This window comes from Epinephelus fuscoguttatus, linkage group LG17 (genome assembly GCF_011397635.1).
Source record: "Epinephelus fuscoguttatus linkage group LG17, E.fuscoguttatus.final_Chr_v1".
Lineage (NCBI taxonomy): Eukaryota > Metazoa > Chordata > Actinopteri > Perciformes > Serranidae > Epinephelus > Epinephelus fuscoguttatus.
In genome coordinates this window covers 11945044-11962247 of record NC_064768.1, presented here as the reverse complement: position 1 = coordinate 11962247, position 17204 = coordinate 11945044, and the positions used below count along the sequence as shown (strand labels likewise).

The 17204-nt window shown below is 41.8% G+C and overlaps 2 protein-coding genes across 2 annotated transcripts; both read left to right on the top strand.

Annotated features, from left to right (window-relative positions):
• The first annotated feature begins 309 nt into the window (after positions 1 to 309).
• Positions 310 to 8340, top strand: psmb9a (proteasome 20S subunit beta 9a). The gene is made up of 6 exons (XM_049602333.1): positions 310 to 692; positions 839 to 906; positions 1301 to 1432; positions 2140 to 2269; positions 6805 to 6946; positions 7116 to 8340. The coding sequence occupies exons 1-6, from the start codon at positions 642 to 644 to the stop codon at positions 7241 to 7243; spliced, it is 651 nt and encodes a 216-aa protein (XP_049458290.1). The 5' UTR covers positions 310 to 641; the 3' UTR covers positions 7244 to 8340.
• A 633-nt stretch (positions 8341 to 8973) lies between these two features.
• tap2a (transporter associated with antigen processing, subunit type a) lies at positions 8974 to 16136 on the top strand. The gene is made up of 11 exons (XM_049602316.1): positions 8974 to 9565; positions 9912 to 10026; positions 10124 to 10254; positions 10714 to 10919; positions 11313 to 11510; positions 11668 to 11796; positions 12073 to 12261; positions 12475 to 12648; positions 12854 to 13013; positions 13344 to 13480; positions 15447 to 16136. Exons 1-11 carry the CDS (start codon positions 8989 to 8991, stop codon positions 15651 to 15653), a joined length of 2223 nt encoding a protein of 740 aa, XP_049458273.1. The 5' UTR covers positions 8974 to 8988; the 3' UTR covers positions 15654 to 16136.
• The last annotated feature ends 1068 nt before the right edge of the window (positions 16137 to 17204 follow it).

Below are 17204 nucleotides of genomic sequence, written 5' to 3'. Positions count from 1 at the left end.
ACTGTCTACATAAATTACACATGCAGTGCAAAATAAACTGACAGTTTACTCAGACTTCACTTTGGTAAGCTGACAAGTATAACCTGACAATTTAAGTTGAGTGGCCCTGTGAGCCGTGATGGCTGCCTTGATATGTGACGTGTTTACTGAAATGTTGCCTCATATCATATTAAGGTCCTTTAAGTGTTCTAGTCCGTACTGTACTGTATGTATGTAGTGTTTTGTAGCAACAGAATGACTTTCTGGCCCATCCAATCAAATAGCTATGCCACCACAAAGTCCACTGTATACTTGCAAAGTACACGATCCGCACTGAGTTGAAATATGCGCACATTTCAGTGATACTCCTGTAGTTTCAATGCGAGTGAACAGCTCGTTGCAGAGGAGCAACTTAACTTTCAATTTCGATTTAATTCAGGAAAACATGGAGTCTGTCTGATGTTTGAAGGCTTAATTTGGTCTAAAACAAACGCTTCGTAAACAATTTAAGAGCAGTAAAGGAGATTTCCGAAAGCAAGAGAACGTTATAGGCCTACTTTATATAACCGGGACACCTCGACTGAACGCTTCGGTTTGCGCCTGGCGTCACCATTACTTCTCTGGCAGACTGGTACAGTCGTTGTTGTTACCAGATTATCAGCATGTTGGAAGAATCGGGGCCAGAGTGGTTGTCTGCGGAGGTGAAAACCGGGGTAAGTAGCTATGATATTTGTAATGTTTGGTCTATTAATGTGCGCGGCGCTGAATCCTTGTGACTTTCTGGGCCGCATGTGGAATTGCGGATGCGTGGAATGAATTATTGAAATAGCCTATTTAATGCTTTTACCTTTGTTTGTAGACAACCATCATTGCCATAGAGTTTGATGGAGGGGTCGTGCTGGGGTCTGATTCCCGAGTGTCTGCAGGGTAAGTTGGTGCGTGCGTGTGTGCGCGCGCTTCTGTTTGCATGCACGGTGTGTCCAGTTCTACCTGCAAAATACTATCTTTACTAAGACGCCAGGTATTCTTAAAGTTCACATGCATTCTGACCCGAAATCCTTCCACCTCGCCATCATCGCTGACATGCAGAATCCCCCCCTGTTTGGACTGATTTTAACTGTTTTGTTATTTCACAGAGTAGGCCCACATGTACTGAAACAATGAAATGCAGTGTAGCATCTAACCAGAAAAGCAAAAAGTTCAGAGAAATGTGCATATGTTTAGTATGTAAGAAAAACAAGGGGTAAATATGAACCTGCCAAGATTAACACAGTAGCCTATGAACAAGCCACAATCACACACTTTTCATCCCTCCACGCAGGGCATCAGTGGTGAACAGGGTGATGAACAAGCTGTGTCCCCTCCATGATAAGATCTACTGTGCTCTGTCAGGCTCTGCTGCTGATGCTCAGACCATCGCTGAGATAGTCAACTACCAGCTCGATGTCCATAGGTAAATACACACTAGAGGAAAGATAAACTTGTTACCTTTTATCAAATATAAAACATATATGGACTATAAGTATATGATGTGTTCGGAGGTGCCTCCTGATTCCAAGTACACAGTTACAGCCCATGAAATGAGTAAGGACTTCTATTTTGCACGTTTTATATATATTTATGTGCTCAGATAATAATGTCGCTTAAGTGTGTAAATGCTGTTTGTGGATCTTTCTAATTCTGCCAGACATTAAAATTATATGAGCAAATCTCAATACAATACAGAAATTTCCGCTGAGTGAAATATTTTAGCTTTAAAGGAGCAATGAGCGAAATTCATCATTTCTAGACTGAAGGAATTAAAAAATTGCTATGTGAAGAACTAGAGGTGTAATTTCATCTGGAGTATAGCATGACCTCACACACCCTCTTTGTGTTGATCTCCAGCCCATTGTTTACAAGCCGGTCCGGCTGCGCGTTCATGTGAACACATGTGCTGCGGTACTCGCTGGCACAGACGAGGCGAGTGTGTGTGTGTGTGCGCGTGTGTGTGTGTGTGTGTGTGTGTGGGGGGGGGGGGATACAATACTAATATCTAAAGATATTAGTATTGTATCTGCCTTCAAAAGTGCTTGTGAGTCTAAACTATAATGCACACCGCATTTAATTTTTATGGGAGACACTGTTTCGGTAAGTTTTTTCTGTGTCTTCCTCTGTCAGTACTGAGATAGATGAGGACCCCCAGGTTTGCTCAGCTGCAACTCTGGTGAGGAACATCTCGTACAAGTACAAGGAGGAGCTGTCTGCACATCTCATTGTGGCCGGCTGGGACAGAAGAGATGGAGGACAGGTCAGTAAACACATGTAGTTGACTCCAGTCTGGAGGGAAGAGTTTCAAGCTTAAAGGGATAGTATACCCAAAAATGAAAATTCAGTCATTATCTACTCACCCATATGCCGACGGAGGCCCTGGTGAAGTTTTAGAGTCCTCACATCCCTTGCGGAGATCAGTGGGTGGAGCGGCTAGCACACCTAATGGTAGACGGTGCCCCAGACTAACGTCCAAGAACACAAAATTGAATCCACAGAGTACCTCCATACTGCTCATCCATAGTGATCCAAGTGTGCTGCAGCCGCCACATAAAAAGTTGTTTCGAAAAACGTCATATGAACTCTGTTTTTAGCCTCACTGTAGCCTGTAGCTCTGACTGTTTCTGTGTGCTCCGTGCTCACGTGTGCGCGCCTGCGCGAAACCAGCGAAAGCATGAGCTTTGCTCACCCGTGTTTACATCACGTGACACGTGCACCGCAGGGAGAGAGAAAGGTAACCAAAGAGCTAAAAGATAATTTGCACTATGGTCTTTTAGCAAAGGACAGCCCAACATGTCTGAAGACTTTGAAACTGAGGAGGAACAGCATTTCTTTGTTGAGCCGTATTTGTTTGAGCCCGAGTATATGGACACGGAACTCAGGCTACTGGACGAAGCAGCCGCCGCAGCTCATGAGCCTCAGCCAGCCGCAGAATACCGGAGTTGAGCACTGGAAACCTGGTGGTGTAGCTGTTTCAAATGCAAAGCAGTGCCATCGGATGAGGAAAGTGTTTGCTGCTCAGACTGGGAATTGGCGATGCCTGCACTTGAGAATGTGGACATCAGTACTGACGAGACTGCTGCTCTTCAGAGATCACCGATCACCCTGAGCGTGCACACGTGAACGCGGAGCACAGAGAAACAGTCAGAGCTACAGGCTACAGTGAGGCTAAAAACAGAGTTCAAATGATGTTTTTCGAAACAACTTTTTATGTCGCGGCTGCAGCACACTTGGATCACTATGGATGAGCAGTATGGAGGTACTCTGTGGATTCAATTTTGTGTTCTTGGACGTTAGTCTGGGGCGCCGTCTACCATTAGGTGTGCTAGCCGCTCCACCCACCGATCTCCGCAAGGGATGTGAGGACTCTAAAACTTCACCAGGGCCTCCGTCGGCATATGGGTGAGTAGATAATGGCTGAATTTTCATTTTTGGGTGCACTATCCCTTTAAAGGTCCTGTATATGACATTCAGAGCATTATTCTAGCAGCAAGTAAGTATTTGCAGTGTAAAGATATAGTGCAGTAATGGCATCCTGAGCAGAGAATGAAGCCACACACCCTGTGTGTGTGTTGTAATCCCAGCTTCTCTGTTTTTCATTGTGGTAGCAGGGCCGGTCACATGTCCATGTTAGTGCATACGAGTCTCTGTGTGTGTGTCCCACTAGCTAGCTAATTGCCCCAGCCCTGCACTGCGCTCATACGTCAGTTACAGCTGACATCACTGTCCCGACCCACAGTTGTGTGATGGTGTTGTCACGCAGGCGTAACACCCATCCTCCGGTTCCCCCCATGTTAGCACCATCAACTCTGTCAGGACTGTTGCCAGTGTTAGCACTGTTTGCTCTCTTAGCACAGGTAGCTGCTAGCCGCCAGCTCAACCACCTCTTTGTTGAGAATCCTGACTTAAATGTTAGATTTGCTCTGAATTTTGCATACAGCTCCTCTAAGCAAGAAAGATAACTGGGAAAAATAATGTAATGATGTCAAAATTATTGTCTGCAACTTTTGCTAAATTGATAGTGAAATTGCTTAGATTGCTTAGATCTTGTCTAGCCAACACCCATTTATAACAATTTATAATATGAAGTTTATGGCACAAGTGCATTTGGGATGTAGTCAACTCCACTTTTTTGCTGATCCTGGTGCAAAGTAATATGCAACGGGCAAATGGGTTGTATTTAGTCCCTTAATGAATCATGTGTGGTTTTGGTGTAACATGAATTCAGTCAGTCAGAGTGTCATCTCCGATTCCCTTTAAAAGCCAGTGTGCCTGTACCTGGCCCACTGTTCTCACATAGTGGATTCGTCAAATTGAAGACTGCTCTCTACTATGTTCACATTTTAGAGAATGTAATTAATAACTTTCTTATCAATAATGTATTAATTTAACCACTCACAATCTATCAGCTCTTCCCTCTGTGTTTAACAAGCAGAGTGTGCGTTGTTAACCTGCCTATGTAGGCACATATTACCATCTGAATTATGTGCCCTTTAAAGCCTCAGTGTGTAAAAATGATGAATAACAGTGACATCAGCGGTCAAATTCTACATTGCAGCGCTCACTTGCGCTCACTCACTCACCCCTCCCGTCGGGTAAGTGATGGTGGCCTCGTAGGACAAAAAGAGTTTTTTTGAGTTTTTCAGGAGTATCTAGCAATGAGGTGAATATTTATTTAGGAATCTAAACCATGTTATGATGTGTTATAGCTTACCAGTGAGATATAGGTTATTTGTGAAATATATGTTAGGAGTGTTTTAATTCTAATTGTTTTGGTAACACGAACAAACATTAGCACAGTAATGCTAAAATAACACGTTTATGTGATAGTCACGGCACAGTGCGGTAAATATAGGTTGGTACGATTATAATATGCATTTCCAGAGTGTTCTTCCACAGGATACAGGGAGATGAAGAAGAGGGAGAGGGAGAGGGAGAGGAGGAAGACCAGGGAGAGGAAGGGGGCGAGGGGGTAGAGGCGGTGTACGAACGGCCAGGTGAAGAGGTGTGTCTCGGCTACCCAGAGGGAAGAGAAGGAGGAGAGGGTGGCAGCCTTCGCAGCAGCGCGAGAAGAATCAACAGATTAGGCTGTAGGCTAGGCTAACCATTTAGCTGTAGCTCTGGGATAACGTTAGCCAAGGTTAGGCTAACGCTAGCACATAAACGTAGCCGTCACTCGAACTTAGACAAGAGGGAAAAATAGTTGCAAACATGAAGCCAAAATGATTTTAAAATATCAGATTGAATTACCTGTCTGGCAGAAAGCAGGCAACCTCTGCATCCCTTGTGAAATTCTTCTCCTTCAGGATTTCTTTCCACCTGGAATAAGCAACGCTGATATTCACTCGTGTTTTGTTCTGTCTTCGCTTATCTGATCTTTTTCTTTTATTTGGTGGTGTGGTTTCCCTCTTATGGGGCAAAACATATGCGTGGTCCTCCATTCAAAGTGCGACAGAATCATAAAAGTACAAAGCTGGGTCACGCAGAAGCGCCCCGGATTGATCTTCACCTTAACCGTCTCCAGTGACGGCAAGTTCTAGGTAAACGCGAAAGGCGAAGCGCGTATATCCCTTTCAGCCACTGTATTCAAATATGGCGACACAAAAGGGCAGCCTCCAGCAGACCGCGTCCTGCCTGTGTATATATAGCCTTGCATCACCAGGCTCTTCACGTAGAGAGCGGATCCGGAATTCACCAAATTCACCAAAGTAAAAGGGTTCACCAAAGTAAAACTTTAAATTCTGGCGCACCATCGATATACAATAAAAGAAAAAGGTTAAGTTAATGACTTGGGCTTTTCTTGTAAATTATATTCTTTAAATTAAAAAGTTTCACTGCATTTTTATTAGCTTGGTGCTTTTATTTTGACGGAAAGGCTCATCGAATTCCGGATCCTGTCTCTCTCGCCCTGGTTCCGGTTCCTTACCAAAGCAGCCACTAAACGGCCCCAGACTAGTGTATATAGAAATCGAGAAATCATTCTAAGCCTATGAGAAAGCTTCCATTTGTATGTGAATTGCATTACACTTTAGTAAATATATATTTATGAAAGCAGTAGCTGATATTTGCTAATAAACAACCACGTAAATTACACATTGTAACTTTAAGTAGCAGTAACAATACTGTGCCATTCTGACTTTTGACCAGGTTTTTGTTGGTCATTGGCACAATTTAATCGTTTCCTGCAGCCTCAAAATAATAATGAGGCAACAATGTGACAGACTACCCCTTATTTTAAAACAGAGTGGTGCAAGTACATAGCTACTTACACAGCTTGGGTGCTGGCCATGAAAATGACATCTGTGTCAGCCTAAAAATAGCATTGACAGTTGTGGTGCACTGTGCCTGTGCTGGGTGTAAGATAGGGTCCTTAATGTTATAGGTGTCTATACAGAATGATATTATGATCTGGGGCGGCAGTAGCTCAGCCCATAGAGACTTGGGTTGGGAACCGGAGGGTCGACCTGTTCAAGTCTCCGTCCGGACCAAAATATGGAGCGTGGACTGGTAGCTGGAGAGGTGCCAGTTCACCTCCTGGGCACTGCCGAGGTGCCCTTGAGCAAGGCACCGAACCCCCCAACCGCTCAGAGTGCCTGTCATGGGCAGCCCACTCTGACATCTCTCCACTTAGTGCATGTATAGGTCAGTTTGTGCATGTGTGCGTTCGGACCTGTGTGTAATTGACAACAGAGTGAAAAATTGAATTTCCCCTCGGGGATTAATAAAGTATATAAAATTTAAAAAAAAATTAAAGTCTTTCTCCTTTCTGTGTCTGTGCCCTCTGACCTCTCTCAGGTGTTTGCAACCCTTAATGGTCTCCTAACAAGGCAGCCATTTGCAATTGGAGGCTCTGGCAGCTCATATGTTTATGGGTTTGTTGATGCTGAGTATCGCAGGGGCATGAGCAAGGAGGAGTGCCAGCAGTTTGTTGTCAACAGTAAGTTTTATCTTCCCACAGAAAGCTTTTTTTGTGTATTAGATGGTGAAATAGCAACCAGACAGTTGCTGCTTCTCATCATTTTATTGTTCCATATTGATATATCTACCTATAAAAACTCTCCTCACCTGTCTAACTCTGTCTCCTATTGTGTTTCTGCCTCTTGTAGCTCTGTCTTTGGCAATGAACCGGGATGGCTCCAGTGGTGGTGTGGCTTATATCGTCACCATTGATGAACACAGCACAGAGGAGAAAGTCATTCTTGGAAATGACTTGCCCACCTTCTTTGATCAGTGATATATATACAGTTTTTCATCGCTAGTTTGCCAAGCCACTGTCATGCATAATGCAATTAGATTTTGTTTTGCTCACAATAACCACCACGCTCACACTTTTTGGCTCATCTGTCAACTAATTCAGCTTGCAAACTAAAAAAATATTGGACAAGGGTATATTTACTAATAATTTAAACATCCTTGCATTGCTCTGTGATTCCCAGAGCTATTTCAAGTGTAATAAGGCAGCCTTTGTGTTTGTCAGTAATTTAGAGACTGCTAGCCCTCTCAAATCATCAGATATATCTGATCAAGTTTGTGGCTTAAAAAAAAACAAGACACTGCTCATCAACTGTAGTCAAACTGTCAAACTAGGCAATGCTGATCAAATATAAATCAAGATTCCGTTACTGCCTATTTCTCAGGCAGTGATGTTTTCAGAAACATGCTTCAGCGTGCTGTTTAGCTGTAAAATAAGAAAGTTGGCCCAGGCGGTGGGTGGCTCACCATCTATCACAAACTGTCACATTTTACAGCTAAAGAGTGCACTAAAATATGTTCTGGAAACTCTGAGGCGAGAATGCAGTAACAAAATCTCGATTCCTATTTAACCAGCGCTGCTTAGTTTGACTGCACAAGAGCAGTGATTGACAATGACTGACAGCTGCTTGAGAGACTCCTCGGCTCTGAATGGTTGTTTTTGGTGTGCCAGGTAGATTCTAGCAAATGCCATTAGAAGCATAGGAAGGAGAGGAGGGGCTTGATTTTTTTCACAAATTATCTGCTGGTTATTTTCAAAAAAGTTACCAACTGTAGCTTTAAGAGACTCTGACATTGGCAAAAAAGAATCTTACAGGCCACCTTTATTGATTTTTCTGCCAAGGAAAAACTACTGAGACAACATGCCTGCATGTAATTCTGTCAGCATACGACATGGAAACTGTCACTGTGTCTATCAAGTGGTGTTTTTCTAGCCACCAGGTCATCAGAGGCCTCTTCCTTTCATTAAACTTGTTGCAAGGCTCATCAAACAGTCAAGGAGGCTGCACTACCAATTTATGTTTTAATGGGCCCGAGTGGCAGAGTAAAAAAAAAAAAAAAAAAGTAAATTTGACAAAACCTGCAGCACCCGTGACATACCTTAAGCCTCACTATAAATACTCCCACAGAAAGTTTCTCTAACATTAGCAGCAGCCCTTGTCTGTGTGATGTGTTCAGTCTGACAGACATTTCACCAACAAGTGAAAGTCAGTTTTTTGCACCATGCAGGATTATGTCACCCTTTTCCTTTACTTAGCAGAAGTGTTTTTCATTCCATATGAAGATTAGATTAAGTTGGTCATCTGCCTCCATGATTTACAGTTGCAGACTGGACACAATTACTGCTTTTTTAAATATACATTATTGTAGTGCATAGTGCCCACAGATTGTGTGAAATTTGGAATAAAATAAAAGCCCTGTGTTGAAAGACATATTTTTTGATGACTTCTTTATGACTTCTTTACAATGAACCATTCCTTTAAGCTGTTTTATGTTCTAAGGGAGGATGCTGTCCCTGACACTGACAATAAAGGTTATAACTGCAGTTTACATCCTGGTAGTTAGGATGAAGATACCAATAACGAATTAGAAATTAGAAAAAGTAGTTCACGTGTAACCACTCAGTTTAAGCATACCAAATTGTCCTGATTCAAAGTTTAGTTTGGTGCTCTGCAGTTGGATTTCAGGGAAACCCCTGGTGCTCTCAGAAAATGAAACCGAAAGTTAATGAAAACTAAAACGCTGGTCTCGCGGCAGAGTGGGTCATACGGGGACGACTATTACTGTAAAATGGCAGGTAATACAGCAACAGTAATCCGCAACGTCGTTGCTTTGACTTTAGCAGTTTGCGTCGACCTTTCATTGTTTTACGCATCAGGATTTGTCGTGGCTCACAACGTGTTTGGGCATCTTGCGCGTCTCTGGGTTTCTGCGACTCTCCGGTGGCTGGCTTTAATTGCTGCGACTCTGCTCAGCCTCGGACATCTTAAGCCCTTGCTGCTTCGTTTTATAACGGTGCACAGTCTGCTGCCCGCGGTCTTTGAGACCGGGACCGAAGCGCTTTATCATGAGGAGACTCCGTGTGGCTTGCTGGCGGATATGAGATGCTGGCTGATGTGTGCCGGAGCGTCGCTGGCCGGTGCACTGTTTTGGGAAATCACCATCCCGGACGCCGATGATGCGGCCGCCGGTAAAGAGAAGAAGCAGAAAGCCAGGGTGCTGTTGATGAGAGTTTTACACCTATACAAGCCCGACTATCTGTTGCTGCTTGGAGGGCTTGTTTTCCTAACGCTGGCTGTTCTGTGTAAGTACAGCATATGACGTTGATGATGATGATGATGATGATGATGATTTCAGTAGTAAAGAGATGCTTAGGAAATGAAGCACATCGATAATGGAAATAATGTTGAATTATCAACTTTGAACACAATGGAAAATATTTTACATACTATCAATTTAATTTTAAGTATTTGCTTTATTTGCATAAATTCTTCACATTAATGTAAGAATACAAACAACAGCCTTGGAGGAGCTGGTGGTGGTCTGCTCTTGGAATACACAGGACCACATTTGTAATGATGATAATCTAATGTTGATTTACCTTCCTGATATTGCTTCACCTCTGTGTGTGTGCCTTTGTCTCTTCTCAGGTGAGATGTTCATCCCTTTTTACACTGGCAGAGTCATTGACATCCTCGGCAGTCACTATCAGCAGAATAAATTCTTATCTGCACTCCTTTTCATGGGCCTGTTCTCTCTGGGCAGGTATGAGACAATGTTTTTCCTTCACATTCATCCAGAAGCATGAATCTATGTCTCACTGGTAAAACCTAATGGACTTTCTCTTTGATTGATTGGTCAGCTCTGTGAGTGCAGGCTGCAGAGGGGGTCTCTTACTTTGTGCCATCAGTGCCTTCACATGCAGAGTGAAAGTCAAGCTGTTTGGAGCTTTGACCAAACAGGAAATTGGATTCTTTGAGACCATAAAGACAGGTAAGGCTCTTATAAGGTAACTTGCAAATATACTGTCTAAATAATTTCTCAGTGCACATGAAGGACAGAACATGTAAGCTCTGCTCAACATAACATATAAAGAAGGACAAGATGGGGCATTTTAGGACAAAATGAGACAGAACTAGAAGGAGCCCAGACTTCCACCAAGACCAAATGCCCTAACTTGCAATGTTATAAAGAAAGTGAAAAATAATTTGTGTGTTTGCCCTCTGATTTGATCCTTTTAGAGATTTAATGGATTGGGTCAAGCTACAACCTTCTGAAAAGTATCATGAAACTCGTGCCAGTTGTTTTTTTTTGTAATCCTGCTGGCAAACAGACAAACAAGCAAGCCAAACTGAAAACATAACCTCCTTGGCTGAAGTAATAAAGTGACAGGACAGGACAGACACGGCATATTGGACAAGATAAGATCTTTTCTATTCATTTTCTGTATAGGTGAAATCACATCCAGGTTGTCTAGAGACACCAACTTGATGGGAAGAACGGTGTGTCTGAATGCCAATGTTCTGCTGAGGACATTCATCAAGACATTGGGCATGATCTCCCTGATGATGAATCTTTCATGGAAACTAACATTCCTTGTACTGATGGAGACGCCCATCACTGGCCTCATTCAGAACATCCATGACACACACTACCAGGTAAAAGCAGATTAAGAAATGTTAAATTTACATTAGAACCACAGTCTTATATGTATATACAGTATATGTAATTATTACAAAAATGCTTGGGCATTTCAACTGATCAAAAATTCCTTCAGTGATTTAGCAGATATGTCCTTAAATTTCTCAAAAGAAAATGGCGCTTAGACAGAGAAAATTATTATTAAACAATTTGTTGTGCTCTTCTTTTGAAACTGCCAGTGTTGTGGTTTTTTAGATGTTGAATCACATTAACATGATTTGCGTTTCCTTTCTTTTTTATCAATGTACATGGTGGTTTGCCCTTATGCATTCACCTTAAGTTTTAGATAATTTAAATTATTTGGAAAAAAAAGGGAAGAAATCCATTGTCCTATTTTATTACTTTCTCAGCGGCTGTCCCTGGCAGTGCAGGATTCAATGGCCCTGGCAAATGAAGTTGCAAATGAGGTCGTATCTGGTATTCATGTGGTACGGAGCTTTAATGCACAAAAACATGAGGCCCGTCGCTATGACGACCGCTTGATGGATACACACAACCTCAAGACCCGCAGAGACACTGTCAGGGCTGTTTACCTGCTCGCACGGAGGGTGAGACGTTTTTTAATTTTTTGCAAAATTGTGTTTTTTGGAGATAAAGTCGAGTTAAGCATATTATTACATTATCACCTTATTTAACAGTATGTGTTCCTTTGTGTGTGTCTGTGTGTGTGTGTGTGTTTGTTTGTGTGGGTGTTTGTGTGTATAGTTGACAGGATTGGGCATGCAGGTCTTTATGTTGTATTATGGCAGGCTGTTCATCCGGAGTGGACAGATGACCACTGGCTCTTTGGTGTCCTTTATCCTCTACCAGTCAAACCTTGGAGACAACATCAGGGTATAAACTGTTTGGTTTTAATAAGCTCATGCACACACTATACTCATTGTTGAAAGATAATGAAAAAAATGCTTTGCGGCTTTTAAAAGAGGAGTATGAGATTTCATGGAAGGCTATTCCATTGGCTTGTAGCTTTTAAGCGAGCAGATATATTATGCCTGTTCATCACTATTCTAAACATATGACTGCTTGTAAAAATATTTCCCTTTCACAATTCCAACTTTATAAATGAAAGCGTGTTATTAAATGATCCGTTTTATGACTGCCATCTTTCAGACACTCACCTACATCTTTGGCGACATGCTGAACTCGGTGGGGGCTGCTGGGAAAGTGTTTGAGTACCTGGACCGGAAGCCTGAGGTCAGCATGGAGGGGAAATTCCAACCTGATCAGCTGACGGGTCATGTCAGTTTCCGCCACCTCAGTTTCGCCTATCCTTCATACCCCAACAAAATAGTACTGCAGGTGAGGTCTGACTGGCACATAGAAAAGAGGAATTCATAAATTAAGACTGTTCATGAAAAAATATGAATAATGGGAAAAAAACAAGAAAGTGACAAGCAGAAGTAAATTATTAACACAGGCATTCCTTCCCAAACAGTTACACACAAACGTATGTAGAGGAAACTACAGACACAAAATTCATTTTCTGTGTTTATTGTTTTCTCCTTGTTTTAGGACTTTTCTTTGGAGCTGAAGTCAGGTCAGATGACTGCACTGGTGGGTCCATCTGGAGAGGGAAAAAGCACCTGTGTGAGTCTGTTGGAGCGCTTCTATGAGCACCAGAGTGGAGAAATTCTATTGGACAATGAGCCACTGAAATCCTATGACCACCGTTTCCTCCACAAGAAGGTTAGTCGCTTTTTTATATTTGGTTAATGCACACCACTTTGTCTTAGAAAATTTTAGTCTTTTATCTGAATTTAAATAGCTTATAGCTTCAAATGCAACATAATATTTTAGCCTCCTACAGGAAGAAATCTATTGTGAAGAATAACAGATCACTTTTTTAAAGAACATGAGTTATTCATTCAGCTGATGAGGCTGTGTTTAACAGATTGCAGTGGTGAGTCAGGAGCCTGTGCTCTTCTCTGGCTCCATCAGAGACAACATTGCCTATGGACTTGCTGAATGCTCACTGGATGAGATCCAGGAAGCAGCACGCAAAGCCTACGCCCATGACTTCATCAAGCAGCTGGAGAAAGGCTACGATACAGGTGAACGCTTTCAACCACCACCCTTTGTGATGTGTTACATGCCTGAGTGCCTGCATACTGTAGAAACCTGCTTTGGATGGTAGAGGCTGAGTGAATGAAGAAGGAAATATCTTTTGCAGAGATGGATGTTTTTAAACATTTATTTAGTTATCTTAAACATTCATGTAGATTCAATTGGTGCATTATAAAGACTAAATAAACACATGCATTATTTCGGGGGGTTGGGGCTCACCATACCTCTAGTATATGTGTTTTTAAATCCTCATACCCTTCTGCATCACACCTTGAATCTCCACCTATTATGATCTTCTAATGTTGTTCATTTCTCAGAGGTGGGTGAAAGTGGCAGCCAGTTATCCAAGAGTGAGAGGCAGCGGATCGCCATTGCTCGAGCTCTAGTGAGACAGCCACAGGTCCTGATCCTGGATGAAATAACCAGCTCTCTGGATGCTGAGAGTGAAAATAAGGTATGTCACAACTCATAACACAGTAGTGTCTATTTATGTGCAAAGCAGGGCCAGAAGTCACTATGTTTGTATATCAGATAACATACAGTCAGTATTTAATAAATGTATAGCGGATGTGTAAAAATGTGCTCACACATCATTGCTCAATTAATCGAGAATCGCCCTAATAAAACTAAGCAAGAATAGGACTGAGTTTCTAGCCCGATAATAAAGACCTGACGCGAAATTAAATCTTTGCATGTTTTCAGTGCTCAGAGCTCAAAGCTCTAGAGGAAGAAGATACATTTTCGCAAAACTTGCTCCACAGAAGATTCATGTGCAGTGCTTCCCTTTAAAGTGTGTCCACCCAGCTCATACTCATGTCAACATTGATATTTCAACATATAGACCTAAATATGGGGTAGTTGCAATTGTGCAAGCCAAATGTCATTTACTGCTTAAAGTTGAGATTAAATTAAAAAAAAATGTCTTTCATAACTCTTCAGATCACATCACTGGTCATTTTGTGCACCTGTTTAACATGTGCTTATGCCTGCATCAAAAACCAAACGTGCTGTCTTCCTGTAAAACAAAATATGGCTTGTGCTTACTTAAGCAAGTACGAAGCGACTTGTAGCTGCACAGAGATAGGATGGAGCTATAGCCAATAACAGCATGGTACATCAGTGTGTCTTCCTTTCTCCAAAATACTGTGGTTATGGGTCATGGACTAGAATTTATTCACTTGAGGAAAGTGGTATCTGTGACAGCTTCAGATTATGGGCAATGCATTTTACAGTAGACTGCTTCAGCAACTAATGTTACATGGAGCACATGATTAGCTTAGCCTCTCTTTCCCAGATGCATACTACCACCTGGTCAGCATTACACTATCTGGGCCTCACTGTCATGACACACCCACTTGTCAGCAATCAAACCTTTGTTTTCATTTCCAAAACAATGTGGCTGAGATTTAATCAAGTGACAACCTACAGGGCTGAAAAATTAAAACAATGCAGAAGTGCCAACTTGAGGCTGGCTCCATATTTGCAGCCTTGTCCAAAAAATACCCCACATTCTTGGTCGATATAGCTAATATAAACATTCATGACAACTGTGCAGGGAGTGAATTTTTATATAACTCACCTGTTTGCATTTTATTAAGGCTTAAAGTTACACATACTTAAAGGCAAGGGCACTTGAGAGACAGGCTACATTCAAGGCATCATCACAGTCTATGAGTCAGATCCACCCCTTTGTCCTCCACAGCTCCAATTTCTCAGCTAATTATAGTCACTTCCTGCTCCAAAAAAAAAAAACAAACAAGATGGCAATGGCCAGCGCAGTAGCCAAGGCCACTGGCTGGCTCCGTGCTAGCAGTCTGCTGTAGTGCCATTAAACTCTTAATCTGCCCACTTTTTAGTCGTCCAATCAAATGAAATCCAATGGCATTTAATTCCCCCTCATAACTGTGCACCAATCAAATATTCTGTTTCACTGGGAAACACATTGCAGTACAGAAGCTAAAGACACTCAATTTGGTTTCACTGGGGCTTTCATAGAAATGTCCAACTTTATCATAACAAATGGGTTTTTCTGGCCAATTTTAAAGAAATGTTATTTAATTCATCTTATAAATGACTTAGTTTTTAATGACTTCTCTGTCACTGATCTTGCATGCTCTATGTGCTCACTAACATCCGATCATTTACATTCTCAGTAAATTAGTTGTGTCCTTTATGTTTTCATTTATACTCCTTTAAACTTTTCCAAAGGAGCACTAATGTAATGATATGGGTCTGAATGTGCAAAGCCTGATAAGTCTGGTGAAATGATGCAACTTTATGTATCTTTATTTATCTCTTTATATTTCACTGTACACATTAACTAATATATCAAAATGTTTCTACTGTCATCCTTTCTCTCTGTTTCTACTGAAAAAGAGAAATACGGTAAAATAAACATTTCTGTCATTGACTCTGCACAGATTCAGCAGGCCCTGTCTAGTTTTCCCAACCAGACACTGCTGGTGATCGCTCATAGGCTGAAGACGATCGAGAAGGCAGATCAGATTGTTGTGATCGGCGACGGCAGAGTTCAGGAGCAAGGGACTCATGAGGAACTGATGGACAAGAAGGGGAGCTACTACAAACTGAGGGAGAAGCTCTTCACTGAGGAAAACTCACCACAGTAACAAACTATTGTCAGTGACTTTATGCTTCAGCTCGATGTAGCCTGTGACAGAAATGTTCTGTAGGACTATGCTGCATGTGAGAGAAAAATGTTAGAGAACAAGCTGGAGTTTATGTAAATAATTTTGTATAAATATTGAAATGAAAGAATATGGACCCATATGTTTTTTTTTGTTTGTTTGTTGTTTAGAATTTTAAGATATTTGGCCTTCTAAACTACGGTGGTATACATCTGTTCTTATTTATTTTGCGGAATGTTGAAATTACATTAGGTATTGTAAATTTTATTTTTTTAAATTTCGTGTCCTTGTTTTTTGCTTTCGATGAATAAAGTGTGATATGACAGCACACAGTTGACACCATAAACCCTCATTTATAATCAGCATGTACAAAGGTTGTTTCATGTCCCAAATTAAAGACTGATCAGTGGCATCAGACGTTTTGTTTTTTGTATTTTTCAAGCCTTGTGTCACGTAAGTTCTTTCACAGCAGTCATAGGACAAACCTAAGGGGCATTATTTTAAGTCTATGCAAAAATATGCATTTAGTTTAGTTTAGCATTTAATTCTACAGTGAAAATTCAGAGTTTGCAGGTTTCCTGCAAGTTCATGTGGCTTGACTTGATTGATACTGCGCTGTAGGATGAAAAGGAGAAAAACTATCTCCTAAAAATCTAAAAAAATTAGATTATTCCATCATAATTGAGCATGGTGATTAAGAATTTCGTATGCTGGTTAGGTGTTAGGTGAGTTTTTCTAATCACATATCAGCACCTGTTGTGTCTATTTTATTTCTGGTTTTAAGGGCAACAACTCGATGTAGCAATTTTATTTTATTTTATCTTCATTCATCTTCTAACCGCTTCATCCTCTTGAGGGTCGCGGGGGGGCTGGAGCCTATCCCAGCTACATCGGGCGAGAGGCAGGGTACACCCTGGACAGGTCGCCAGACTATCGCAGGGCTGACACATAGAGACAAACAACCATTCACACTCACATTCACACCTACGGACAATTTAGAGTCACCAATTAACCTAGTCCCCAATCTGCATGTCTTTGGACTGTGGGAGGAAGCCGGAGTGCCCGGAGAGAACCCACGCTGACACGGGGAGAACATGCAAACTCCACACAGAAGGGCTCCCCCGCCTGGGATCGAACCGGCAACCCTCTTGCTGTGAGGCGAGAGTGCTAACCACCACACCACCGTGCCGCCCTTTATTTTATCTTATCTATTATTATTTTTAATTTTTATTTCTATTCATTTTTTTTCGTTCTCTTTTTTTCTTCTTTTTTGTCTTGTGCTGTTGTGATACTTGAATTTGCCCTCTGGGGGATCAATAAAGTATGTCTTATCTGAGCTCCATACAGTGGGGGTTGGGTTTTATTGTTAGAGCTAACCTGGAAAGTCCCTGACTGATGTTTTGTTTCTGGCAGTGAGGCATTTTGGAAAGATGCCTGGTGGTTTGTATCATAAACACCAGAAGTACAGTGAAGTGGTAAGCGGCATGTCAAAACACCAACCCCCTCTGTCGACAAAGATCAGGCTATGCTCAA